General features: G+C 42.1%; 1 protein-coding gene across 8 annotated transcripts in view; it reads right to left on the bottom strand.

Annotated features, from left to right (window-relative positions):
- Positions 1-27,068, bottom strand: part of ESCO1 (establishment of sister chromatid cohesion N-acetyltransferase 1) — a 58,370-nt gene that overhangs the window by 9,523 nt on the left and 21,779 nt on the right. For 6 of the 8 annotated variants that reach the window (XM_067546808.1, XM_067546802.1, XM_067546814.1 and 3 more), the window contains 2 exons: positions 19,239-19,370; positions 666-755 (listed from right to left, as the gene is read on the bottom strand). In XM_067546808.1, the coding sequence (XP_067402909.1) occupies positions 666-755; positions 19,239-19,370 (222 nt within the window). Of the gene's footprint in view, positions 1-665; positions 756-1,377; positions 1,500-11,405; positions 11,565-19,238; positions 19,371-27,068 lie in introns of those variants that run through there. The other 2 variants (XM_067546834.1, XM_067546842.1) reach the window with 2 other exon arrangements.

Raw genomic sequence — 27,068 nt, 5'->3', positions numbered from 1 at the left:
TAGTGAATTTAATTCTTATATGTTTTTCAGCAGATTTTAAATCTAGTATTAAAAAGGTTAGATTATATTTAAATATGATATTAGCAGGATTAGAACTTCAATGACATTTTACAAAAGCATTGTATTTATCTTCTGGTATATTGGAACCAACTGCTATGGTAAGGGCTGGATTTGTCATTCGTTCCATATGCAAAACTCTAGCTGAAGTATACAAAAGTCTGTAATACATATCAGTTGCAGATCAAGCCCTTATGATAATTTATAATGTCTTGGAAGAAAAACAAATGTAGCAAAATAAAATAATGCCATTTCTCATAACTTACCCCTTCAATTCCCCTCATAACAACTTCCCCTACTAGTCAACTACAGACTACCACTCGTATCATGATCAGGGACTCTCTCTAACATAGGGCGAATACATTAGGGCTGAAATTCTCAGATGTGCCAAGACTGGACTTGGTGCAACTGGGGAGTGAGGAGAGGTGGTAATACTAAGCTTGCTCTGAAGTGTTTTAATAGTTTTGGCATCAAAGGAGAACTTATTTCACTACAAACTAACTTTATGAGGAAGTTTTAACACCATTGTTATTCTTACAAAAAAAACCCAAAAAACTATTGCGTGGGATACAGTCTACTTTATAAGAAATTAAATAGTTTAAATGTACCTTTTTAAGCGCATATTTTGGATCTTCAGGAAGAACCATTATTATCTTGCCATCAGGATACTCAGCCAAAATTCTCTCTTTCTTCCATCCCTAAGTAAAACAAAACATTTATCTATACTGAGTACAAGATAATCCTTTTACAATCAGAAAAGTGACATAACATATCAGTTTATCTAGATATCTTCAGCCTGTGCAAAAACTGTCATAACTAACCAGTGATAAGTTTAGCTGGTAAAACAACCAGATCGGTCAGCCTTTTATATCCACACAATAGGTATAATGCAGGCTCATTCAATGCAACATTCAGTATACCAACCATATCTAGTCACAACTCATGAAACTTTTATTTTAAAATGTCCAATTGCATGATTTTTATTTTGTTTTTGCAAGATTGTAGTTCAAACTAAATTTTAACCAAGATTAACAAACTCACTCAGCTAATATAACTAGTTTCCCAACTTACAACAAATATATTTTCCAGAGGCCAGTGAATGGAAATAAACAAAACTTCTATTTAAAAAAATTCTTTTTAACACGGTTACCTCCGCAAATACACTCAGTTTTAAAAGTTCTGGCATGCGACAGACCTCCAGAAGGTTTTAAATGAACTGATTGGCATGCAGTTGCCCAAAATGTAAGGAACAGGGTTTTTTGTTATTGATCATAACTATCAAAGCCACAAGAAGGAGACTATAAAAAGTATTATAACTACCTTCTAAGAATCTAATGGGGAAGGAGGCTACGTTGTGTGTATCTGAAGTTAAACATACTCAAAAAAATAGAGGTAATTAATTCTTCTTCAGATCCACACTCATGGTGATTAATGAGCAGTACCTGCATGGGAAAAACAAACAAAAAAGCCACTTAAATCTAGTAAGATGGGACGGATCCAGAAATTAAAACTAGAGTTGCTTTGAAGGGATTCTGAAAATATTATATACAAAAGAAATGAGGAACACTTAACTAGCTGACCTGTAAGTCTCACACAAAGCACCTTTATGTAACAAGCCTTTGAAGAACCAACACAGATGGAACGATTTTCTCAGAGACCTGTACCATCCAATGTAAGTAAAATTTTAGCTGTCTAAAAAGCAAACAACTGGATTTAGTACTGACAATGCCATATGTACTATCCAAAACAGGGCAAACTTCAGAAATGTTATTTCTACTTCATTTTTAAATTATCTTGATACTTTCAACCACCCTTTCTCAAGCAAGGTGTTAAAGTGACAATTTTAGAAATAATTGTTAAAACAGATTTTTACTTGATGCGAGCAGTGAAAACTGGCACAAGCAGGCTCTTTAGAACATGTGCTGTTCCCCAGTGATGCTACTGCTGAATACTAATATCATTGAGATGTCATGCACAAGTGAAGATTCAATCCTGTCCCCTTCCCCTCTCAATTATAGTAGCACTGAATACTAACAGAGAGGGGCAGGCTAGTCTAATAATGGAAACATTCTGCTGCTGGGGCACATTAAACAGCATTATTATGGCACTAGGGTAGTGGAACAGCCTCACTTGTGGGAACTTGAACTCTAGTTAGAGTAAATGTAAAGTCTCCTAAACAGTTTAGATGAAGTGGGGATTAAACTCCCAACCTCATTTTGGTCTCACACTTCAACCTCCCACAGCTTCCATTATCTACTCCTGACCAACTGAGAACGTCACGCAGCTGGTGTAGGTAACGTGCCTGATAATCCTACCATAACAGCAGTCAGAGTGCTGTTACTCAACGTAAGAATTCAGCCTTATATTTTTGGTAAAATCACAGAGGACATCCAAAGTAGAGCTGATAAGTTATTTTTCCTCAAAAATGAAGTGCAACAAAAATAGAATTATGGAAAAAAAAATTTCAGAACAGATCTAATTCCAATGAGTGTTGGGTCTAACTAGGAGAGGAGGGGGAAATGTATGATTCATGTTGCCTGATTCTGCTACCACTGCTCTATTTTCAAGACAAGTAATATTTTTGCAGAAATCTAATCTACAGTGAAGAACTCAGTAAGATCAGCAGGCATTTAATCATGAAGGACAAGTGAAGTTGCCACTAAATATTTTCAGGACTTTTTAAAAAAATTGATTCTACTGTTATTTTCTCTTATTATTTTCTGAAGATTTTTTTAAAAAATCAACTGAATACATTTTAGTTCAAGATAGTGATTCTATTTTCACTATTACCATTATTAATTTCCATATTCCAGAGGCTTAAAATTCACCCACAAAGGTGCACTTTGGGCTGAAAATTTGTATTTTCAAGTCTTGCCATACACCTTGAGAGTGTTCAAAGAAGATTTGGAATTAATTTGATTTTACAGTAGAGGGTATAAAAACAAATTGAAAAATATATCCCCGTTTTGATTTTTGCAGTATCTGTAGGCATTTCCAAAAGTTAATAGGTTTAAACAAACTTTTTGTCATCATTCCTTTTGTTGTTCATGTATTGTAAGGACTAAGCCAAATTTTTTCATTACACAGTGTTGATAAAAAACACACCAAAAGATATCAAGGTGGTATTTATTCTCAGATTAAAGCTACCAATGAGTATGCGCTATAGCTTCAGTAATAATTATCCAATTAAATATCTGCAAATATATCCAATATGGTTTTAATGACAGTACCTTATATGCAGTTTGAGGCCATATTTTCTTTCAAAGAAAATACACACCTACATCCACCCACCTTAAAATACAGGTAAGTGAAAATGTGGCTTCAAAGATCAAATTGCAAGGCATTTGCATCACTAGGAGCTCAAAGTGGGAGTCCCTGGACAAAAGGACACATTAAAATTAAAGTAAGTACTTGTGCTCTTTTACAAAAAGGGAAAAGGTAACTTAGTTGCAGATGTAAACACATTTTATAATATTCTATTGTAGAACCACAGGAAGTGGACTATTCTTCTCTCTTTATTTATATTACTTTTAAGGCACCCATTTTGTTAAGCCAAACTTTACTTCATTTCACTGTAATATAAGGTGTTTGGAATGAACAAAAAAAATCTAAATTTAATATTAATACTTGTAAGAAAGTGCAATAGAGCTTTCTTCCTATACACCTATCAACATGCCTATGTTCGGTATGATCAGAGCATATTGTACCACACATGTAAACTACAGTGACTCTAGCAAACTGCACTATTAGAAATTACAACTTTTCAACTATAATTTGTAAAGGTGAAAATATAAACTTGTTTGCTGTGCCCAAATCAGCACTTGTTCCAACTATTGGGAGACGAGTGTAGTTCTCAGCAAAGGTCCTCAAAGAGGGGGTTTGAGAGAGAGTAGCAATCCACAGTGGAGAGGTTGCATACCACAGATTTTTCAATTTGAACCATAAATTATTATTCAATTAATAAAATATGTATTTTGTAACTTTAAATGGAATCATTGCATTAAAATTCTATTTTCTGAAATAAGACTGAAAATTGTCTCCACTGCATCTCAACAAAACAGAAAACTTGTACATGTAGAATTATAGATGCTGAATATTGAAAACAAGAAATTAATCAGGAGTAGAGGAAACACTGCATATTGCAGAGCAGTTGCTGAAGCAATTGCAATATTGTGGCACTATGCAGGGAATACTAGTTGCAATGGTGTGGCTTTAGGGCATCATTTTGTGTACACTGAGGGCTGGTTCACACTGACCGCGCGATTCGGCGGCAGTCGACGGGAGTTACGCAAACTAAAAAGAGTAGTTTGCGTAACTGATGTCAACTGCTCAGCTTCCCTTCTGCGCGCTGTTCACACTGCGGCTGAGCCCACGGGAACAGCGTTCCTGTCGACTCAGCGCTACGCTATTTGAGGAGGTGGACTTACTCAGTCGACTTCCTGATCGATTGAGCAGGTCTCACTGACCGCTCAATCGATCCTGAAAGATCGATCTGGCAGCGGCGATTTTGTGTAGCCTAAGTACTGTTAAGGTGCAACATGACGATACATGATACAATTGTGAGCTTTGCTCCAAGCAACAGTAATTTCGATGGTGCTAGCAACTTGTGTGCTTTGTAAGCACTTGTGTGAGCACATAAATGGGGTTACCAGCATAGCAAGCGTCTGCAGTGCCAAAATTCTCTAATACAGACTTGCCTTTAAGACATGTAAGCTAGAAACACAGTATAATGCATTAGCTCTGAGTTTCCCAAGTTTCCCAAGTTTGTATGAACGTTAAAATGCAGTAAGATTAAAGAAATTGTTTGATGTGCCACATGATCCTGATTTGCCTACAAATAAATTTAACCTGAAGAGTACATTTGTATTCAGATTCTTTTTGAAAATATTTAGATATGGATGAAAGAAGACACTTAATACTGTTTGATTCTAGGAAGGACCTTCCTGGTAAAGGTATGATCAGAATTTAATTTCAGAAAGACATTCTTAACAGTGAACCTTTGTATGTTACATCCTTGACACTTTGTTAAGGTGGCAAAGGAACACGCTCTATTGCTTAGAGCACAGAACTGAAATAAGATCACTTGGATTCCTATTTCCAACTCTGCCATTGATTGTGTGGCCTGCCATTGATTGGGCAAGTCACAACTTCTCTTTGCCTTCATCCCCCTCACCTGTAAAATGAGGTATTACCTCTTAAGGGGTGTTGATATTTTGATTGTAGAATGCTTCGTGATTCTTGGATGAAAGGTGTTAAATATGAAATATTATCAAAGGTTAAAATAAAATTAAGACATTTTTAGAACAACAATTGAAAGGGGATGTCAAATAGCATGAGCTATCCCATTTGAAATATCAGCAAGTCTTATTCTGCACTGAGTATATCTTTATACTCAAGGATTCAGTATGAGATAAAAATTCAGGTTGTCTGTGAAATCTTAATTCTGGCTTCTCCTAACTTCTGAGTGCTTGACTCTGCCACCTTAATAATGTTATTTCAAACACAGAACTGTATGTGTAATTTCCTAGATTTTTAATAAAACTGAAAAAACAAATTCCATCCTGTGGCATCATATCAACACCTCCACTGATCATCAGCAGAGCTAGAACCTTTAAATTGATCTCACACACACACACACACACACACACACACACACACACACACTTTGAGCTAACGGAGTAACCAATAGCAGTAATATGTTGACATTCTCTATATCAGGGGTGTCAAACATCCGGCCCCTGGCGGCAGTGCGTGCTGCCACAACATCTCGCAGCGTTGTACTCTCTGGCGGTGTCGCGCGTTGCCGCGAGAGAGTACAACGCTGCGAGACTTGGCTCTCTTGTGCCACCTGTGTGACAAGACATTATACACAAAAGCTGAAATGCAAATAGCTGCACAGCCATTATGAGCTGCCCCACTGCAAGATTAGACATTGTCAAGCAAAACCTGCCTGAACATCTTGATCTCTGCACTTAACAACTTCAAGGTAAGCAATGACAGCGAGAACATGCCAAAAATTTGCCAGGTCTCTTATATTTGCACTTACCAAGATTTTTTTTTTTTTTTAAAGTACCTTTCCCTGCCTCAGTGGAGGATATCCCAGAGCTGTCTCATTTATTCCAGGGACCCAGCCCCAGAGCAGCCCAGGAACGGGAGAGCGTTAAGGCAGCTTAAAGTCATTTCAGTCCCCACTCCACTGGGCTGTGAGTTCTTTAGACTCTTGATTTCCATTCCACACTCCATACGTTAGTAGGAACAGACTCTTCTGTATTCTCACCTACCCAGTCCCTATCCCAGTCTTGTCTTTCCCACCTCTGGCTCCTTACTTCAGTCCCATTCTCTTTACCTTACTAGTTCCAGTCTTCACTCCTCAGGCTTCTCATTCCAGTGTCAGTGACAAGCACATCCTAAGCTCACCCCTCCAAACTCCATGTCCAAGACCAAGCCTTCCCCCTGCACTCTGAAATGGAGGCTACTGTAACGGGTAGTTCTTTGAGATGTGTGGTCCCTATCTGGATTCCATATGTGGATGGGCATGCACGTCATGTGCCAGAGCTGTTTGTAGTAGTGTCTGTCGACCCACATGTGTGTTGGCCACGTGGTGCGTCCAAGGCCTTATGAGGCTGTGAGGATCAATGCCCTTCCAGGTGCCTCTTACCAACAGGTACAGCCTGCAGCAGAGGGGAAGGGGGGCAGGACTGGAATCCAGATAGGCACCACACATCTCGAAGAACTACCAGTTACAGGAAGTAACCTCCATTTCTTCTTTGAGTGCTGGTCGTTATGTGGATTCCAATACATGGGTAGCATAGAGGGCAGTATTCAGCGTGGAGGTAGGAGCAAGGACTTGCTCGAAATGAGCATGTGTAGAACTGCGCAGCCAACTGCCACATCGGCTGTCATGGCAATGGCCTAGTGAGCGGTGAAAGTGTGAACGGAGGATCATGTGACCATCCTACAAATATCCTACTACGGGACACTTGTAAGAAGAGCGGACGTGGTGGCTTGTGCCCGCATGGAGTCATAGCCACCAGTTCGCTAACCCACACAGCGAAGGTGATGGCTACCAAAAAGATCATCTTCATGAAGAGGGAGCATGTTGCCAGGGGCTTGAAGGGTGGCCTGGTAGGGTAGAGAGGACAAAATTAATGTCCCACAGTGGGGAGGGTTTGTGGACTAGTGGAAAGTTATTGAGCCCATGGAGGAAGCAAGTAATGGTTGGGTGGCTAAAGGCAGAAAAGCCATCAACAGGCAGAAGCATGAGCTCCACTGAGCGCTGCATGGTGGACCCAGATAGAGGAGTGAGCGAGGCCCAAGAGCCTACAGTGGAGAAGCGGAGAGTGGAGTTGTGTTGCTCCCACTTGTGGTTCTCGCAAAAGGAGTGTCAGAGTGTCCACAAGAGAGTTGCTGGTGCCCAAAAGATGAATGGCGTGGAATGTGATCCCATGCCAGAGGCACCAGTTCCAGAGGTGTATCGTCTTCATGAAAAGGGATGGAGACCCGGGGCCACACAGTTTGTTTATATAGACAACGGCCATCATGTTGTCTGAAAGGAGTTGGACATGGCAGGAATGGATGAGGGGTAGAAATGCCTGGCAGGTGAGGTGGACAGCTTGTAGTTCTAGGATGTTGATTTGCATCCTCACCTTCCTGGGGGACCACAGCCCTCCAGATGAGCGCCACACCCCATGAGTGAGGTGTCCATGGTGAAAGTGGTACAGGGCATGGAAAGACTGAAGGGGATGCAGGCCAGGACTGTGGATGGATTGCACTACCACGAAAGGGAAGCCAAGACTGAAGTGGGAATGAGAATCCCTTGCTGATGTGACCCATTTGTGGGCTGTAGATGGAGCAGAACCACAGTTGGAGGCATTGCATGTGTAGGTGGGAATATGGAGTGACGGTGGTGCAGGCTGGCACATAGTTGAGAAGGGAGAGGCACTGCCAGAGACACATGCAGAGATGACAGTGCAGGCGTGTGATGAGTGAAATGAGGGTGGCAAAGCAGTCTGGCGGGAGAAAGGCTTGCCTCACAAGGGAGTCTAGGCATACTCCTGTGAAGGTGAGTGCACGAGTAAGCATAAGGATTGATTTGTTCTCTTTGATACAGATCCCCAAGCTGATGAGGTCATGCAGGGTAAGGATAGTGACAAAGAGGTGTTCGCAGGATGACGCAACTAGGAGCCAGTCATCCAGGTACAGGAATAAGGAGTGATCAAGGCATCTTATATAGGCCACAACAACCGCGAAGACCTTAGTGAAGACAGGGGAAGCACCTGGAACTGACAGTGGAAGTATCCCACGATGAAGCAAAGGAATTTGAGATGGGCAGGATGGATGTCCACATGGAATACACATCCTTCATATCAAGAGCCGCAAACCAGACTCCAGAGGGAGGAAAGGTGACCCATCTGGAAATGGAACATGTGGATAGAGCAGTTTAGCATCCATACATCTAAAATGGGGTGAAAGCCACCCCCTTTCTTCAGTATAAGGAAAGAGGGTGGGTAGAACCTATGGCTACTGTAGTGGCGAGGGGCATGTTCTATGGCGCCCTTCTGAAAGAGAATGTCTGCTTCCTCTAGTAAGAGATCGTGCTGGGAGGAATCCATGGGGCCACCACGGGGAAGGTGACGAGGAGGAAAGGAGAGGAACTCTATCAGGTATCTCTGGTGCACGATGTTCAGTACCCAGCAATTGGTGGAAATCTTGCCCCAATTGCAAGCAAAGAGGGCAAGACAGATCCCAAATACAACTGGAAGAATCTCAGGAGAGTGGAGGAAGGTTCGCGGGTCTCGAGGGAGAAGTCAAAAGGGGTGCTTGGAGGGGTGCTGCGGTGAGTTGGGGCCAGAGCATAGAGGCCCAGAGACCAGAGTGTGGTGCAAGAGCCCTTGAGAGAATGGAGAGACTCATCTATTTTGTCACTGAAAAGCTTTTGATTACTGAACAAGAGGTCCTCAAGCATGGTCTGGACTTCCTTAGGGAAACTGGAGCTAGGAGGCCCTGCAAAGCATCACGCCTGATGTCAGGGAGCAGGGTGCTGTGTCTGCTGTGTCAACAGCAGCCTGGAGGGCCACCTTAGCTACCAGTTTGCCCTTATCATTGAGGGATTTGCACTCTGTCTGTTTGTCTTATGGGAGGAAGGCCTGAAACTCCACCAGCTTGTAGTATGAGAAGAAGTCATACTTCTCCAGTTTGGCCTGATAACTCAATGCGGAATTATAGCCCCGCTGACAAATAGACCTTGTGTCCAAGCAGGTCAAATTTTTTGGCTGCCCAATCCAGAGGGGTGGCTTTCAGGTTGGGCACGCCTGGTTGCTGTTTGGACAATGAGAGAGTTTGGAGAAGAGGATGTGAATAGAAAGCGTGTGTCCTTGGCGGGGACAAAGTAGCACCATTCTGCTCGCTTTGAAGTGGGAGCACAGGAAGCTGGGGCATGTCAGACAGCCTGAGCCAACTGAAAAAGCATGTTGTGAATGGGGATAGCTATATGCAAGGACTCCAGCAACGAAGAGTTCTCCCGCAAGGACACTGTGCTGATCCCGATCACCGGAGACAGTCTTGGTACCAAGGAATTCACTGGGCGGTGCCAAACCCAGTTGTCGGAGACTGACTCAGCACCGAGGAGTTTGCCCCCCGCACCGAGGCAAACCCAGATGCCAGAGACAGTCTCGGCACCGAGGAGATGGCCTCCGCACCAAGGCTGCACCAAACTCGGTGGCCAAGGAGTTCGCCCTGCACCGAGGCTGGGCAGAGCCTGGTCACCGGAGTTTGACTCGGCACCAAGATGCATGCAGAGCACAAAGTCCTCAGTACTGGGATGACGCTCGAGTAAGTCCAGCTTGCTGGAGCGTTGTCCTTACGTCTGCTCCGGCTGCGGGACCCATGAGGAACCTGGTAGTCGAGGTAGTCAATGTCAAGGGGATGCTCTCTCGAGCGATGGTACTGCACAGTGAGAGCCATTGGGGCAGCCCCAGCCGTGGTCTTTTGATGGTGCCTCAGTGTCCCTTTGGGGATGTAGTACCTGGGGGAGCCATCACCACCGAAAGGTGCCAGAGCTCCAGGAGGATCGCCTCAGAGGTAACGGTCACCCCAATGGCTGTATGGAAGCCTAAGGGGTTTCCTGGGGAGGGATGGGACCATGGTCTGTCAACCCCTCAGGGATGCAGGCAGTGCTTCAGGTACAGGGAAAGGGCCACCATTCGCCCTCAGACAATGACTCGGCCCCACAGGCAGGGAATCTTGTGGGGACAGCCTGTCAGTGGAAAGAGGTGCTGTGGCCTGCAGAGCCCTCCCTCCCGCCCTGCCAGATGAAGCATGCTTCCGAGCCCTGGTTGATTCTAGGGCACACTGGGAACTGCTCAAGAGGTGGCCTCCACCTTGGGGCTGGAAGCGAAGGAACAAAAAGGGTGTCAGGCAATCTTTAATGTGCTACCACTGGACTCCACAGTGTGGTAGCCCTCCTGGTCTACAAAGGGGCGCTCAACATAGTGAGGGTCTCGTGGCAAACCCCCTCCTCCGTAGCCCGATGCCTAAATGAGCCGAGAAGAGTCTTACACCCCAGACAAGGGGTTTGAATACTGTTCACCACCCCGCCCCAGGTCCCTGCTGGTGGTTGCCGCCAACCACAGGAATAGGCAGGGCAGCCAGGCTCTACTCCAGAAAACAAGGGCAATTGCAAGCCAGACTTGTTTGGAGAAAAATTTTATTCATTAGCACTACCAGCAAGAAGGTGAGCCCTCGGGGGACTCAGGGAGCCATCCTGCTGAGGCTCTGCCCAGCAGTAGCTGCTGAACCTGTATACCATTTCAGAAGAGGGTACCACGAGAGCTAGAGCAGCACTCCAGGCATCCTCAGTTGCTGTTGATTCAGTGGGCAGAGCCATATTCCCCGCCATCGGCATTCCCAGAGGTTAATGGCTGCAATCCTGGGCTGTCCCAAAAGGCCCAGCAGCCCATCCAGGGCCCTTCCTTGGACGAGTCAGCCTTCTCTTTGGTTTGGTTAGAGGCAAAGCTGCATGGTCTCAAGGACTCCAAGACCACACACTGTTCCCTGGGCCACTACATGCCACAGACCTGTCAGATAGGTCCCCAAGGACAGCAGCAGCAGAGGTGTCAGCCACGGCTGTCTTGCGACCTACGGGCAATGGGACAGAGTCAGGGTGTCTAGGAGACACCATCTGCACGAGTGGCTCCTTAGGCCCTCAGTAAGGCCCTCAAGTCTCGCATGGTCTCCCCAGCTCCAGTATTGGAAATAGGACCTTGGTATGCCGCCCTGGATGCCAAGGACACACATCTTCAAAGCTTCCTTCACTTCTTAGGGGTTGGCTCCCTCTAACGCTTTAAGGCACTACCCCGTGGCCTGTTACTCAGCCCCGAGAGTGTTTACTGAAGGCCTGGCAGGGGTAGCTGCGCACTTGAGGGTGCAAGATTCACCCAGGCAGGTCCAGGTCCCAAGTCCAGAGCAGTGTGAGCCAGTCAAGCGCCACTTGCGGCTGGTGGGTCCTGCTGGTAAACACACAAAGTTCACGTTAACTCAGGTGCAACCTACGGAATGCATCGGCATGACCGGTTGCTTCCCAGACCAGACCTTCTTGCCCCAGCCGTGCTGTGAGACAGTGTCCCTCAGGACAGCCCACTTACACAAATGCCCTATGACAACACCAAACATTGCCGACAGCTGATAGGTGTAGGCCACCCTGTGACCTATGTGGCTAGCAAGCCTGACGCTTAGGCCGCTTCAGTCACAGCTCCGGGATACAGTCCGAGCAGGTAGCTTCTGCACCGGGAGGCTACGGTCCCCTCTCCTCCCCACCCCAAAAAAAAAAAAAAAAAAAACACACAGCAGCAAGCCCTAGCCTCCCTAGACTGGTGAACGACTCCTCGCGATGTGTGAAAGGGCGTTCCATTCATGGAACAGGCTCCTTCAGTTATCCTGATATCTGCCGCGTCGAGCAGAGGGTAAAGTGCCGTATCAGCACTGACCTCGACTCACAAGGCATCTGGCCAAGGGGGGAGAGGCATCGGAATACCAATGTAAAGATCCGCAAAATGCTCGCAGGGCTTGTGGAATGTTCCTCCGCGTTATCGAGGGCAGGGCGGTACAGGTGCTGACAGACAGTGCAGCAACCATGTACTACAATCGACAGGCGGGGGGAGCCCATTCGTCAGCCTTATGAAGGGAAGCTATCGGTCCTTAAGACCTGGCGGTGATCACCTCCCAGGAGTGATGAACGAGGTAGACCGCGTCAAGGGCTCGCTCTTCCTCACCACGATGGGTTGCTGCACCCACAAAGGGCGTCTACAACCCAAGGGAAATCTGTCCGTATCGGACTGGAGTATGAGGTGTCCACAGTGCTGCTCTCTCTGTGGTCAAGGGGCAATTGCCAACGCCATCCATCTGTAGAGGTCAGAGTTTCATATTCACTTCCCGCCCTTCCTCTCCTGCATACAATCCTGCTAAACACGAGGAGGGATTAAACAGAAGCCATCTTGATTGTTCCGGTCTGGCCACACCAGCACAGGTTCAGCATACCTCTGGATTTCTCAATCGCCGCCTTGGGAGCCTCCAAGTCAGTGCAATCCCAGCTCCCACAATCACGGTTACCTGCGGTGCCTGGACCTGGACCCTCAACACCTCAGGGAGCAATGGATCAGTGGCCAAGAGGCGACGAGCGAGCCGCTCAGAACAAGTCCAGTGAGTTCTGCTGGGTAGCAGGAAGCCCTCCACGCAGGTCATGTACTGGGTTAAGTGGAAGTGGTTGTTGCCTGCCGCAAGGAGTCCCAGGGTATTTTGCCCAGCCTCTCCCCAGTGCAGGTGATCTGGGAAATACTTGCCACTGTTAAAGCTCCAGGGACTGACTGTGGCCTCTCTGAAGGCCCACCTAGCAGCAACATCAGCCTTCCATCAGTCGCTGGAGTGGGGATTGTGGTTCTCCCATCTGATGTTGGTTCAGTTCCGGAAGTGGTTGAGAGGCTCTATCCATAGGTCCGCAACCCGGGCTCCCTGGGATCTCGATCTGGTCCTTTCCCAGGCCACGGGCCCCTCCTCACCCCCCCGGAAGCCACGGCGTCATGCCCTCTACTCCAGCCTTCTGGGAAGGTGGTCTTCCTGGGACGGGGGTTCACCTTGGCAAGGAAGGTCTCCAGGATCAGGGATCTGACCTTGGAGCTCCCCACCTCATACTGTAGTCTATAAAATAAGGTTCAGTTGAGACCGCACCGGGCCTTCTGGCCCAAGGTGATTTCCCAGTTTCATTGTGACTAACATATATTCTCCCTATGTTTTCCCCAAACCACACGATTCAGAGAAAAAGAGAAAGTGGCACGTGTTAAAAACGTGAGAGGTGCCCGGGCTTCTACATCAGGTGTACGAGGCCATTCCGGAGAGCAATGCAGCTCTTTGTCGCAGCAGCGACCAGATGAAAGGTTCACCAGTCTCCGCCCGGCGCATTTTCCTTGTGAATAACTTCCTGCATCGCGTTCGGCTACGAGCAGGTGAAAGGTGCCACTTCCGGGCGCCACCACAGCTCACTCAGCAGAACTCAAGCTCCATCTATAGCCTTCCTAGCAGAAGTGCCAGAGCAGGGCATCTGCAGAGTAGCTGCCAGGCTGGTGGTACATACAGTCACGTCCCACCACACCTCTGTCCAACGGGCGCAGGAAGACACGGGCTTCAGCAAAATTGGGCTCTAGGCAGCTCACCACTAACTCCGGCCCACCTCCAAGGTGCTGCTTGTTAGTCACCTATAGTGGAATGGACATGAGCAAGCACTCGAAGAAGAAAACAAGGTTACTTACCCAGTAACTGATGAGCAACACATCTCGAAGAACATCAGTTACTGGTAAGTAACCTTGTTTTCTTCTTCGAGTGCTTGCTCATGTCCATTCCACAACCGACCCCCCCCCATCCCCGCCGTCGGAAAGAAGGGACCGAGGGGGCGTACAGCTGGCAGCGCCTCATGTACCACGGCATGTGTGCAGGACTCCAGGGGGCGCCGGACCCAGCCCTACAGAATCTGCTAAGGGGAAAAATGTTCCCGTAGCCAAACATGGAAGCGTGCACACACCTATAGTGGAATGGACATGAGCAACACATCTCAAATAACATCAATTACTGGTAAGTAACCTTGTTTTATTTTTCCCTAGCCTTGTTCTCAGAAACGGCTGAACCATTTTGGCTGAAGTTCTCCAAAAAAATATTCAGTCTGAGGCAGACACCTGACCTAGAAAACTTCAGCCCAAATGGTTAAACTTTGGCAAAGTTTAAAAGCAACTGAAAACAGGGCCTTATAATGGGACGCATCAGGCAACACCAATAGGCAATGCTACCTGCCCTGACTATAATAATCAGCAAATTTGAATGCAATAATTAGAACACTGATCAATATTATTCTAAGGTGGTGAAGTCTTTGCAGAATACATAAGAATTAAACTCTTCCTAAATGTCAGCAAGACACAGAATTGAAAGGAACTAAAAAAAATACGACGTAAAATTTTGGATTACCTCATCAAAATGAAAGTTGTGTCAATGATGCTAACAAAAAACTTCAATTTCAAAAAGCATATATGAAGACATTTATGGTAAAAAGCAAGTATTTTTGTCTCCCATAAAAAAGAGTTAACCTGGACTTGAAAAATCCCCATGCCATTAGTGAGTAAAAGCCTTCCCTGGGAAATGGAGAGGGAATGCACCTAAAGCCATCAATATTTACAGAATTCAGGATCTCATGGAAAAATGTTTCCAGCACTTCTGGGTGCAAAGACAATCTTTAAAATATAAACCAAAGCAACGTTAGCTTCTTAACTCTGCAGGCAAATGGCTCCACTGCCTCTGTTGTTCCATTTTCCCCAAGTAGTAGCCATGTGAAATTGGCAAGATACTAATCAGTTTCGCAGCTATTAATCAGAATCTTCAAGGCAGCCATGAAAATGACAAAAAATAATCAATTTTCCTCTGCTACCATTAGAGAAACTTTGAACAGTAGCAGTGGAGTTGGTCACAGGAGAGGGTGACTTTTAAAAAGAGAGAGAGAGAGAGAGAGAGAGAGAGAGAGAGAGACCGACCCAGTGAGGGTAGATGAATAATGACAAACCACCCTTTGCAGCAGTCAACAGGCTGGGAGGAGAAAGAAAGATTAGAACAGAAAAGACATCTCAATAGCCAGGACGCTTTGGGGTGGGAAGACAGAAGACAAACCTTATTCCTCCTTCTGGGAGTCCAGCTGCTGCTGCATCTCACAACGTATTAGATCACACATTCTTATGTGTCAAGGGGTCATCAGTCTGACAAATTTTCTCACATCTCACAATGAGACATCAAAAGGATGAAAGATGTGAGCAGTGGAGGAGTGGAAGAAAGTGTCTTGAGATACTGCCCTCCCCATACTGCTAAATGGAAAAAATTTTGAGAATCACTGTATTGGACAATGGGTTGATACACACAATGGAGCCTCTAAACAGGAATCAGGGACTGACTTCCAGCGCCTTGCATTTCTTATCAGGGGCTGACTTCTCATCAGGACCTCATTGTTTGCTTTTGCTTTCCCTCTCCATCTTTCCAATCTGCTTCTGGCTAGCAGAATTAGCACTGTAGTTAGGAGAAATCTGGTAATTTTTTCAAACCTTGGCCTAACTCTTTTGGAAGGTAGAGAAAAAAAAATACACGAGAGCGTGAGCAAGTGCACACAAACAGGACAAGCTTCTGAGAGAGATTGTTTCATCATGGTATTTGCTCCTTCAAATAGGCTTAAGATGGACTAAAATATTTACTTTCAACATAGAAGTTTAGATTCTTTTAGGGAGGAAAACTTTTGATACAACACTAAAGAAAGCATCAGAATGAAGACAAAACTGTCTCAGTTAACTGCAAGAAGAGGTTCTATAATGAAATAAAGATCCTTAATCATAAAAAGGAGCCAACCACTACATGGGAAAGTAAGATGACATCTGCGACCATGTGGTAGATCAACTGTGGCCTGTTCTGCCTGATCTAAAGTCAACTTGGGAATTGTACACTGTGTCCTGAATAGTATATTTCTGTCAAAGGAAACTAAAAGGAGCAGCAGCCAGGAAGCAATTTTAGGAGAAGAATCACATTTCAGAGTTTAGTTGATGATAGCTTCTATTTATTCTCTCAAGTCTTAAAGAAATGCATCTGCTGATTGGCCAAATGAATGTGGAAGAAATTTCTTTTTCCTTTTAAAAAAAAGGGGCAACCAATAACGGAGACTGTCTACTTTCATGGACATATCATAGCCGCAGCAGGTGCTAGAATGATAGGAAAGAAAAAATCTGCAAACTATCTCTTTGAGATCTTATTGAGAGAGATGTTCAGTATCATCTTCCCAGATACATGCGGAAAGAGGAGAGGAAATGTAGCTTTACTTTTCTCCCTAACAATCATCAGTCTGACAAATTTTCTTATGTCTCACAATGAGGCATTACAGGATGAAGAATCTGAGCAGTGGAGGAATGGAGGGAGATGTCTTGAGATAATGCCCTTACAAGTAAAATCAGGCTCCGACAGGAGCAATGATGACGCTGCTTAAAGATCACCTGCAAAATAATGATTGGAGAACTAATGAAATGACATCACAAGTTTCAAGAGAGTGAAAGATAAGCAATTTAGAGGGGAAGTCAATGTTTAAAACTGATTTTGTTACTCCCTATTTAATGTCAATGATTAACTATTGGAGAAAGTCCGTTAATGTTTCAATACCCTCAATTGACATTAACATGCAACAGCTGACAATACACACACTGAGTCGTCGTTCCCTCCAGAAGTCTTTTAGAAGAACTAAGATGACTAAGCAGAGTTGACTTTTCTCCTATTTCTAGAATGTTAAAAACTACCATTTCAGGATTTCTTTAGACAACAAAGGAGCATAAAAAAAGGCAAAAGGTCAATTTTGAAAAAATCCTTTTAAGACACTTTTATATAGGTGTTTCTACAATGACCATCATCATAGTATACTGAATCCACCTAGAACACTAAGCCCACATGAAGAACTAGAAGAGGGGAAATAGAATGGCCAGTAACATGCAAGTGTGGGTTATAACAACCAGAATGAAAGATATGTATTCATTCAAGTCTAGATTCATTTATTTCCAATTGTTTGACCAACAATTGATTTGCTTCAGTATTTTTCAACTAAAACTAAAAGGGTAAATTTCAAAGACAGTCACAAAATTATTTCCCTTGTTTTCAACTATATTTTATATTAATGTATTACATAAAATCATCATCCCAGTTGCCATAGTATTTGTTATTCTACATTCATCATTAGAAGTGACTTGAGGAGCCACAACCAAAGTCTCACAGATTTCAGAGATAAGATGTTGCTCTCAGAGGTGAAGATAAAAATAGCATGCTTGGGTTCAATTTCTGTAAAGCTTTCCAATTTCTCAGCCATCAGCCATCTTTCTAAGCACTTTGTCTGTAGCATATTTTAAAAGTCTAGCTATTTGCTTTTTTCTTTTTTAAAACTCTCTCTAGCTTTTGAACTATTTCATTGTAAACTACAAAGTTATTCCAATTGTTCTTAAGACAGTTTCTTCTCCCTTTCACTCACATGCCTACAAGTCTTATCCTAGACATATCTGTGATGGCAAGGAATGGAGGGGGGATATTAACTGTTCCAACTCTCGTCATTTTCAAAGTATTTGTTCACTTCCTCAGAAATTCCTACTCAATCCCCAAATACCACCTGAAGCTATAGATCACCGAAGTGCTAGTGGCTGTGAATGGCTACAGGACTCATCTACCAACTTCTGTTCAAAGGATTTAATTTAGTCTTTCCTCATTTGTTTTTATACCAGTTACATCCCCACACCTGTTTCCATTTGTCTGTAAAAATGCTCTTCCACCAAGACAATCAAAGCAATTCAGACCTCCAGATGTGCCTCAGAAGCCTTTGTGCTGTTTGCTACAGTATCTATTCTACTACCCCAGTCAAGACAAAGAATCCTGGGGAACATCGGAGACCTGAAAATTCTTTAAGATGACTGACTGGAGTGATTTACTATGGACAATTTGGAACAAGCAGGAAAACAGGTATTACATTGCTTTCTATCACAGTCTCTAGTTATCCACCTCCTTCAATTTGTCTAATACTATTCAGAGAAGATTTTCTGGGGTATTTTGGGTTAGGGATTCAGTCAGCCAACTAAGAAAAGAATTAAACAAGCCATCAATATTTGGCAATAAATTGTTTAAAGTGACTGGATGGTTTCAAAGTATTAATAATGGTATATGGATCTTTTATAGACCACTGGTTCAAACTCAGCTCAGGATTTAATGGTGGTCTAATTGCTGTTTGGTACCTATATGAAATGAATTGGTGGTCTCAGTTCAGTTATCCTGGAGGTCTTATCAACTTGGGTGTAGAGTACTAAAGGTAACATGAGTGATTAAAAAAATACTTTATGGATTCTGTTCTGTATTTCAGACACATGGACGAGCGTTCCTATAAATACTGTAATATCAACTAGTGCATAGTAGTTAATTTTACAATATACTTATTTGAAATTGTACAACACTCTCAAGGAGGTTTTAAACCTGAGTTGACTCAACCATACCTATTACGTGTAAGTAGAATATGGAATGTACAGTTATAATTTTAAATTTTATACTGTGAAAAACAAGCATATACTAGTGTCTATTCTCTGAAGTTTTAATACATTGTAATGCTATGCTCAAAGTTCCAAGGCATTTAAACTCTGAATCACTGATACTATTCCAACACAGCCAATATAAAGAAAAGTGAATTAGAAGTCATCTGGATGGCATTCTAGAGAAGACAATGCGCTCCCCAACTAGTTCTTATGCCAAATGTTGTGGCAATACTAATTATATCAAAAGCTAAATTTAACAAAATTTTAAAAATAGTGATAAATTACTGTTTATTTTCCTACAAAACAACGTGGAAACATAACAAGAAAGGGATAAAACTGAATGGGAACTTTGCTATCATGATAATCAATTTTTATAGGTGACTTATTACCATATGTTAGGATCCCTTAACAAAAAGAATGTTTACCACAGATGGATTTATCATCTACTATAATATTTTAAGAGTTTATTAAAAGTAATGTGATTTGTGTTTGATGTACAGCAGGGAAAATATAAAGCTTTTAAAACTTTTAAAGCTTATAAATGTAAAAGACATGAAGTTCTCTTACCACATATTTTACAGCACTTATGAATTGGTTGTGGAAGAGCAGATGTTGAGTTTCATCCTCTGGATTTGATGCAGTGTAAAGCATTCCACAAATATTACAGGAAATAGCTCCAAATCTTTTCTGTCCTGCATCCTATTTAAAAAAATATATATATATATTGCTCAATATACAGTTAAAACAACAAATTTTTCATAGCTAGATATGCAATTCATAAACAAAAGCACATATAGATTCTGCACTGAGGCTAAAAGGGAGTTGGGAAGGAGGAAAAAAAGTAGTATACTAAATATATAGTGACCAGATGTCTATCCTTCAATGGCCAGCACACAAGCTGCAGTTACAGCAGAGGCCATAGGACTAAAGGCACGTTAAGATAACCTCTCCCCCACCCCAAGTATTAATGGTAGTTCTTCACAGTAGGAATTAAGACATACTAGCAGGGCCACATGAAGAAACATGGACTGCTCACCTCTGTTTTAATTTTTTTATACAAGAAATAACCTCTTTACCTACTTTGCTACCTACAGTGAGTTTAGTTCTCTTGTATGAAAAAAAATTACACCTATCTGTTGTTCCCTGTGCCTTAACTCCTGTCTGTCCTTAGATAGTGAGCTTTTTGAGCATGGACCATTCCGTCCTGACTGCCTGAAAAGCATCTAGTAGGCACTACCATAAACAAATAATCTAACAGTTATGGAAGTAAGTATTAGAGCAACAACAGTACACATGCTATGTCCTGTTATTGTTTTTCAGATTTCTACTGTGATAAAATAAGTTATGTCAAATTAAATTATCTGGCACTGTGTTTTTCATTTACCTTCCTTTCCTCTTCTCTCAAAGTTTTAAGGGTATAAGTTGTATTTCATATATACAAATCATATGCATCAGTTAAGAATATAACCCTTGCCCAGAAATCTGAAGATTCTTAACTTTATCATGCTTTATATTCTCTTGTAGCTTACATTTTCCCCTAATACAGGAAAACAGTCCCATATCAAAAGGAACACTCAGTAATTTTGTTCTGGCATTTAATGATATCACTATTTTGTAATTATTACAAAATTCATTTAGCACACGGACAATTCAGTACTTGTTTTGCAATTTACTGATAAACACAAGTGTTATTCATTCTGAAAAGTACAAAGAACTAGGAATCAACATAATTAATGCCTCACAGGGAATAAGATCTCAAGTATAGGACCTTTGTTGATTTGAACTAAGTAATTCATATGGATGAAAACTGTTCCAAAAAACAGATGTATATATTGGTAAGGTTGGAAACCATCTTTGGCTAAAAAATACACAAGTTTTGGTTTAAAAAAAAAAAAAAAAAATCAAACCTGTGTTTGGACCTTGTTTAAAGTGTGTATGAAAAGGATAATGGATTATAACACATGATTAAAAATTAAGTTAAGCTAGATGGACATTACACACATAATATGGAATCCAATTAACATAGTATACGGTAAACAAAAACACTATATAAGCAAAGGAGGGCCCAGGTTTTGTTTCTAGGGAAAATTTTAGTGATGTGTGTGTGTGTGTGTGATAATCTCAAAATAGAATATTGCATGAATATTTAATGTTTAAACTTAATTTCATCTTAAAAACGAAGAGATGTGTGTATAGACTTTTTATACTATATTACAGGAAAGGTGTTTTTGCAGTCTGACTGGATTTTTTCAGCCTATTTCCTACCCTCACTTTCAACTCTGAAAAATATTTGGTTTAACTGGTCTGAAGACAGTAATATCAACATTGAAAACTGAACTATCACAGTAACTGTTATAACCTCAAGCAAAGCTACTAGTGAAGTCTGATCTTTAGGAATAGTTTCTTTTCCAAGGAAAAGACAAACTTTAGTATACCCCATAAGTTATCTACTATAACCATGCTCTGTTAATTCTAGTAATTTTTCACAAATTTCACTGTAGCTCACAATACATACAAGAGTACTGGAGAAAGACAATAGAAAAGGGGAAGTAGAAAACATGACAAGAAATGTCACTGTGCTAGTGAGATGCATAATAAGATAAGCCTCTCTCTGACGGCATATGCATGGACCATTGCTGGAAGCAGGAAACTGGACCTGAAGATCCATTGGTCTATCCTCAGCATGGCTTTTCTACATTCCTATGGCATGTAATAGAGGGAAAGGCAAGAATACGAATTCTTCAAAGGAAGAAAAGGAAACAAACGTTGCTCCATGTGTTTGCTTTAGCCTGGAGAGTTAGGGAGAGACTCAGTTTCCATTGGTGTGAAAGTTGAGACTAATGCATTTTTTGTCCCTCTCTCCAGGCCTCCCTTAAAAAGGTGTAGTTCAGAAGAAACTGCCCGTTTGGCCATTGGAGTGTGCTGAATTTCAAGTATTTATACATAAGGAAGGGGAAAAAAAGGCAGTTCAGGAGAAAGGACCTTACAACTCCACTTGACCCAACCCTAATTTTTGCTACCTCAAGGATGGAGAACACGTCCCCGATGCTCAGAGTATGACAGGTGAGGGGGAAGTCTGCTTTGATGGTTGGAGTACACTTAAATAAGATAAGACGTACATTTGAAAGTCAGCTAAATATAAAGCAATTCTTAATATTTAATGTGTAAACAATAGTGTAACAAGCCTTGTGATACAAAAAATCCTATTCAAATGAATGTGAAGTTAAAATTTATTCAAAGTGAATGGTGGTACACTAGCAATCTTAAGCGAACTAACTACATAAGGGAGTTACTAAAATGTTAATGGCAAAGAAATCCTCAAAGTTGCCAGAATCCTTAATTCATCCTGTCTGCCTGATGCTGCTCATATGGCTCTCTATCAGTCTCTTTGAGCAGATTATCTCTAGGGACATAATACAGCCCCATTATATTTTACACGAGGACTGATATTCTAGGATGTTGCTGGTATCTGGCAGACCATTTTTTAGGATTTCATTGATGTTACTATTTTATATGTATTCAAGTGTGTGAATGGGCATACATATATAGATGTTAAATATTATTTTAAAAACCTACTAGTATATGAATACTAAAGGAATGCAATTAGAAAGTGCACCAAGCCTTCTTTAAGGCTGAATAGTGTGGCAAAGGTTTTTGTTTGTTTTTTAAAACAAATATATTCTATAGTTATGCAGCCCATACAGATATTACCCTGCCGACATAACAGAAGCACTGCTCCAAATCCACACACTGCAATATACCATGCTTCAGACAAAAAAAATTGCTGTGTGAGACAGTGCAGAAATAGGATGTACAGGCTAAAATCAGGAGCAATACAGCAGTGGGAATTAAATGTATTTGTATTTTAGAGACAAATCTGTCCAATTATTTTACCCTATTATTACACATTAGCACCTAATATCACTACAGCTGAATGAATAGAGCAAAAACTATTCCTTTTTTTTTTTTTTTTTTTTTTTTTTTTTAAACATTCGAGATCAACTCATGCACAGTCCATTTCCTGTGTATAATTTTCCTTGTTTGTATGGATCTCACACAACAGCAGGGGAGAAAAACTTATTACTATTACTGAAAGTGACATGGGAAAAATTGTTTGTTTTCAGTTTATTTACACATTTGAGAGTACCTTGCACATAGCTTTTTCACATCTGTTGCTCAGCAATACTTCCTATTCTCATCCACCAGCATGATATCACTCTAATGCAGTGCTCTGAAGGGAGCTCGCATACCCACTCTTCTCTACAACAGGGAGTTTGCCAGTAACAGCTAAAGAGTTGCTGCAGTTTCTGGTTTTGGGAACAAGACGGTGTCCTTTCCCCAGGATAGATTTGCAGAGCTGGTTGGTGAACATCCATCAGTCAACTCCTACAAAACCTTGAGGCCTGGGAGAAACCTATCCTTTTGTATCCCCAGATCTGTGCATAGGCTTTGCAAGCAATATGAGGACCATCCTGGGACTTCTCAATAGGTTACACGAAGGCATTTGGGAGATGAAGTGTACTACCAACAAATGTAGTTGCTGAAACAGACAATGAGGCATGTCCCCAGAGAAGAGAGATGGAGTGTGCATAAACATTGGTTTATTATTCTGAAGCTTGCCCAGTTTCCTTTGCTGAAATACACCCTTAGATAGCAGCAGAAAAGAAGAAAACCTTTTGAAACCTTTTTTAAATGGAATTTTTAGAAAAAATTCAGAACAAAAGTTTCTGAAATTAGTTTAAAATTTTTTGACTTGACAATATTCCTTTAGTTCATTTTTTAAATTGACAGTGGCCCTTTAATCTTCTCCAAAAGCCTCTGTTGGGGGAAGTGAAGCATGAGCTCTTAAGACTTGGAAGAGAAGCAGTAACAAGGGGCACGAAGATTAGTTCTCAGCAATCTGATAGAGCAACGTGGTTCAAGACAGAGCCGCAGCAGAGGGAGCAGAAATTGGGTTACTTGATCTAAAACTCATTCTTCTAGGCACCAGCAAGTCCACATTGACTGATAAAAATTTGCACAGAACTTCAAAGAGGATAAACACCTTAAGTCTGGCCACCCATTAGGAAGAATGTGAGATGTTTATACCACAGACCCACTCTCTCAGTCCATTAATAACTTCAAGACAACCAGGCATCACATTACATCAAGGCTGTCTTCATTCCTAGAAGGGCTTTAATAATTCTTTCTTGATATTGGACATATAAAAAAGTCTTACCAATTTCTCTTCTTTGAAAAGGTGCATCTCTGCCGGATCCTCCATGTGTGTGATTTAAGAAGATCCACAGGCAAAAAAGGCATTTGGTGATGGTAGGGGTTCCCTTGTCTTAGGCACAGGGTGAGGTACTTCCCCTCTCGATTACCCTTGCTGTGACTGCTCCAGGCAGATGGAGCAACACTTTGCTCAGTGAGCAAAAAGAGCCAGAAAACTGGCAGGCTGGAAGAAGGGGGGGGGAAAAAATGGAGAACAGCAGGAAGAAAGTTCAGAGAAGGAAATATTTCTTCTTGAGTTCTTCACAAAGAAGAAAAAGAATGGGAGATCCTGAGTTGCCATATGTATTCCCTGCAGAGGCAGACGCTTCTGAGAGAAAACTGGTGGGCAGGTTTCCCTGCCTATCAAGACATGCCTCTCTCAAAAAGGAGCTGTATAGATTTTAAATAAAGAATTTTATTCTGTGGAATTTAGCAAAACGTTGGAAAAACATGACTCCAATCTTCATAAATTGTTATTGCTTCAGTCAGAGGACAAAAGTTAGGACTTTTTTTTAATATAATCTTTTTCTTGAGAGTTTACTTACATTTTTAAATTATCTTAGAAAATAAGTAAAAATATGGGGTCATTTCCTATTATGAAATGCTGACCTAATTGGTCATTATTACAAACTGTAGTAACAAACATGTAAAATAAAAAACAGTGCTCAATGAAGTTTGAACAGCGTGCTGCATGGATAGTGTTTACATTACTGATCTTTTCCTATTTGTCAAAGATTGATTCTGTAATCAATAGGATTATAAACCTTAATGCTTCATCAAGTTTATAATGTAATTTAAAAGCCAGTACTTAAAATTGCACAATACTATTTTCTTCAGTTTTATACTTAACAGTTTCAAGCCCATTGTTTTTTATCAACTTCATTATGGATAGTCTTCACTTTCATCAATTAAACTCAAATTTTTTGGAAACCAAAGCCTTTCATTTCTTTCATGAAGTGCCTATGTTACAAAACAGTTAAATGGGAGATTATATGGAAATATAATGGAAAACTAAGCAACATGAAAGATGATCTAATGTATAAACTAGAATAGTTTGCACTTTGCTACTGTAAACAGCACCAGCTGACACTTATGGGATGAAAGACATTTTTCAGTAATTGAAAGTTATCCTGATCTGTGCAGTTATGCCTGTTACTGACAGTCACAGACAGATTTTCTCCATTAAACCCTATGACTGGTCCACTTCACATGAAACCCTGTTTCTGCCAGTGGCAGGTAACTAATGCTATCAAGAAGGCAATCAATTCCCTCTTCAACACCCCATAATACATTTGACCAATTATGTAATCCTACACAAAGAGAGTAAAAGAGAAAAACAAAGTCCTTCCTAACCGCACTTACATCTTGAAGCATGAGATGTGATCATGTTTATTAGTTAAACTTTCACAAGTAAAAATCTTGTTAGCGGCCACAATACAGATGTCTCATTATTCCCAATGCCCCATTTCCATAAGCCATGATTTATACAATAGCACAAATGCTACAAGAGAATGTTAACTGGCTACTCAGAATAGCTTAGATTCAAACTTTATCCTAGATCTGCTAGGTGCAGCAAGTGATGAACAGAGTGATCAGTCCATTTTTAAGATGCAAAACCAACAAATGCTCACCTCACTAGCCAGGGCACATCTTCGATAGGTTCAGAGCAATGGATAAAAGAGGGAGATCTCAAGCAGGTGCAGCTGGGATAGTGCAAACATGTATAAACTAGAATATAGCCTCTCTCTTCATGGCCCACAGCATGTGGACAAGAGGTGGGAAAGGTGGTGCTGCTGCTTCTCCTATCCCCACTCCCTGCCCTTGTGCTGTAGAACCAGTTATCTCATAAGGCATCCAGCTCGTGGAGACAGTTCCACGCACTCCTGCTGCCATTGGACAGCAAAAATAATGATGGGTTGGCTGCTGGCTGATTGTTCTCACCTGGCTAGGTTGGGGGACTGTTTCTGCTCGCTGCTGGTGAGTAGCCATTTTGGGCTCTGTTCCAGCCCCACCCTTATATAGTATGCTTAACTCATACTGCTGGGGGCTAGGCTGACGGCAATTTTCCCATATTGCAAAACTGGCGAATTTTTGTTTGAAGTCTAGAAAGGAATCTTCCATCTACTATCCCAGAGGTCCAGTTTTGGGGTTTAAATTATGTGTCACAACTATGGTAGGTTCCAGAGTGGTTGATGAGTTATAAAGCTCCCATGTGAGGTCCCTGTAATCCAGTGGCTGCTAGGGCATGGGTACCATTGCACAGTGAGGGGGTATGCCTCCTCCATGTTTTACACAGCATGTGGTTCCCCTCCTCTCTGCTACCTCCTGCATGTAGCATGGGAATGGGTTAGGACTCTGGCTTCTAGCTAGAGTTCTTGGGCAAATCAGAAGACGTAAAGGGTACATTGCCCTCATACCTACCTTCAGGTTTGTATAAACACATTGGCACTGGTGCCCAGATAAAGATCTATATTGGAACAGTGCTGCCAGGTAGCATGGGGAGTGGCTCTAATAGTTTTGAGAGTTGCAGCTTCTGCATTTAACCATACTATGATGTACATTTCATTTTTCAGTGTCCATAGCAAACAGAATATACTTTTGAAGGAGGTTAAAAAAAAGTTAAAAAAAAAAAAAAAAAAGTTCATTCAATGAATTTGTCAAAGTGGGATTATTTCACACCAATACTAGAAGTGAGGATTATTATAGCCATGATGGTCCCACCATATGAGTGAGACAAGATAGGTAATATCTTTTATTGGGCCAACTTCTCTTGGTGGAAAGCCCAAGCTATCGAATTACAGAGTTCCTCATCAGATCTGGGGAAAGAAATCAGAGCTTCTGAGAACATGTCTACACTACCAACTTTTGCCGCTGCAACTTACATTGGCATAAAGCTGCTGCAGTTGCATGCATGCACATTTGGCTCCCAGTGCCAGCATTGCACATACTCACCAGGAACATCTGTTTTGATGCATAATGTAATGCAACAAGGGTAAGTACCCCAGTATGCTACTTGCCACCATCCAGTGCACTGATTTTGGGAAGTTTTAGCAATGTATGTTGGGGCAGAAACAAGTCACACAGGGATGACTGGGACTGCAGGGTCAAGTTCCCAACATGCAACTTCTTCTAACCCCATGCTAT

Source organism: Emydura macquarii, unplaced genomic scaffold (assembly GCF_026122565.2).
Source record: "Emydura macquarii macquarii isolate MOO-44397 ecotype Brisbane River unplaced genomic scaffold, CSIRO-AGI_Emac_v2 contig_212, whole genome shotgun sequence".
Lineage (NCBI taxonomy): Eukaryota > Metazoa > Chordata > Testudines > Chelidae > Emydura > Emydura macquarii.
This window is presented reverse-complemented; position numbering and strand designations above follow the sequence as displayed.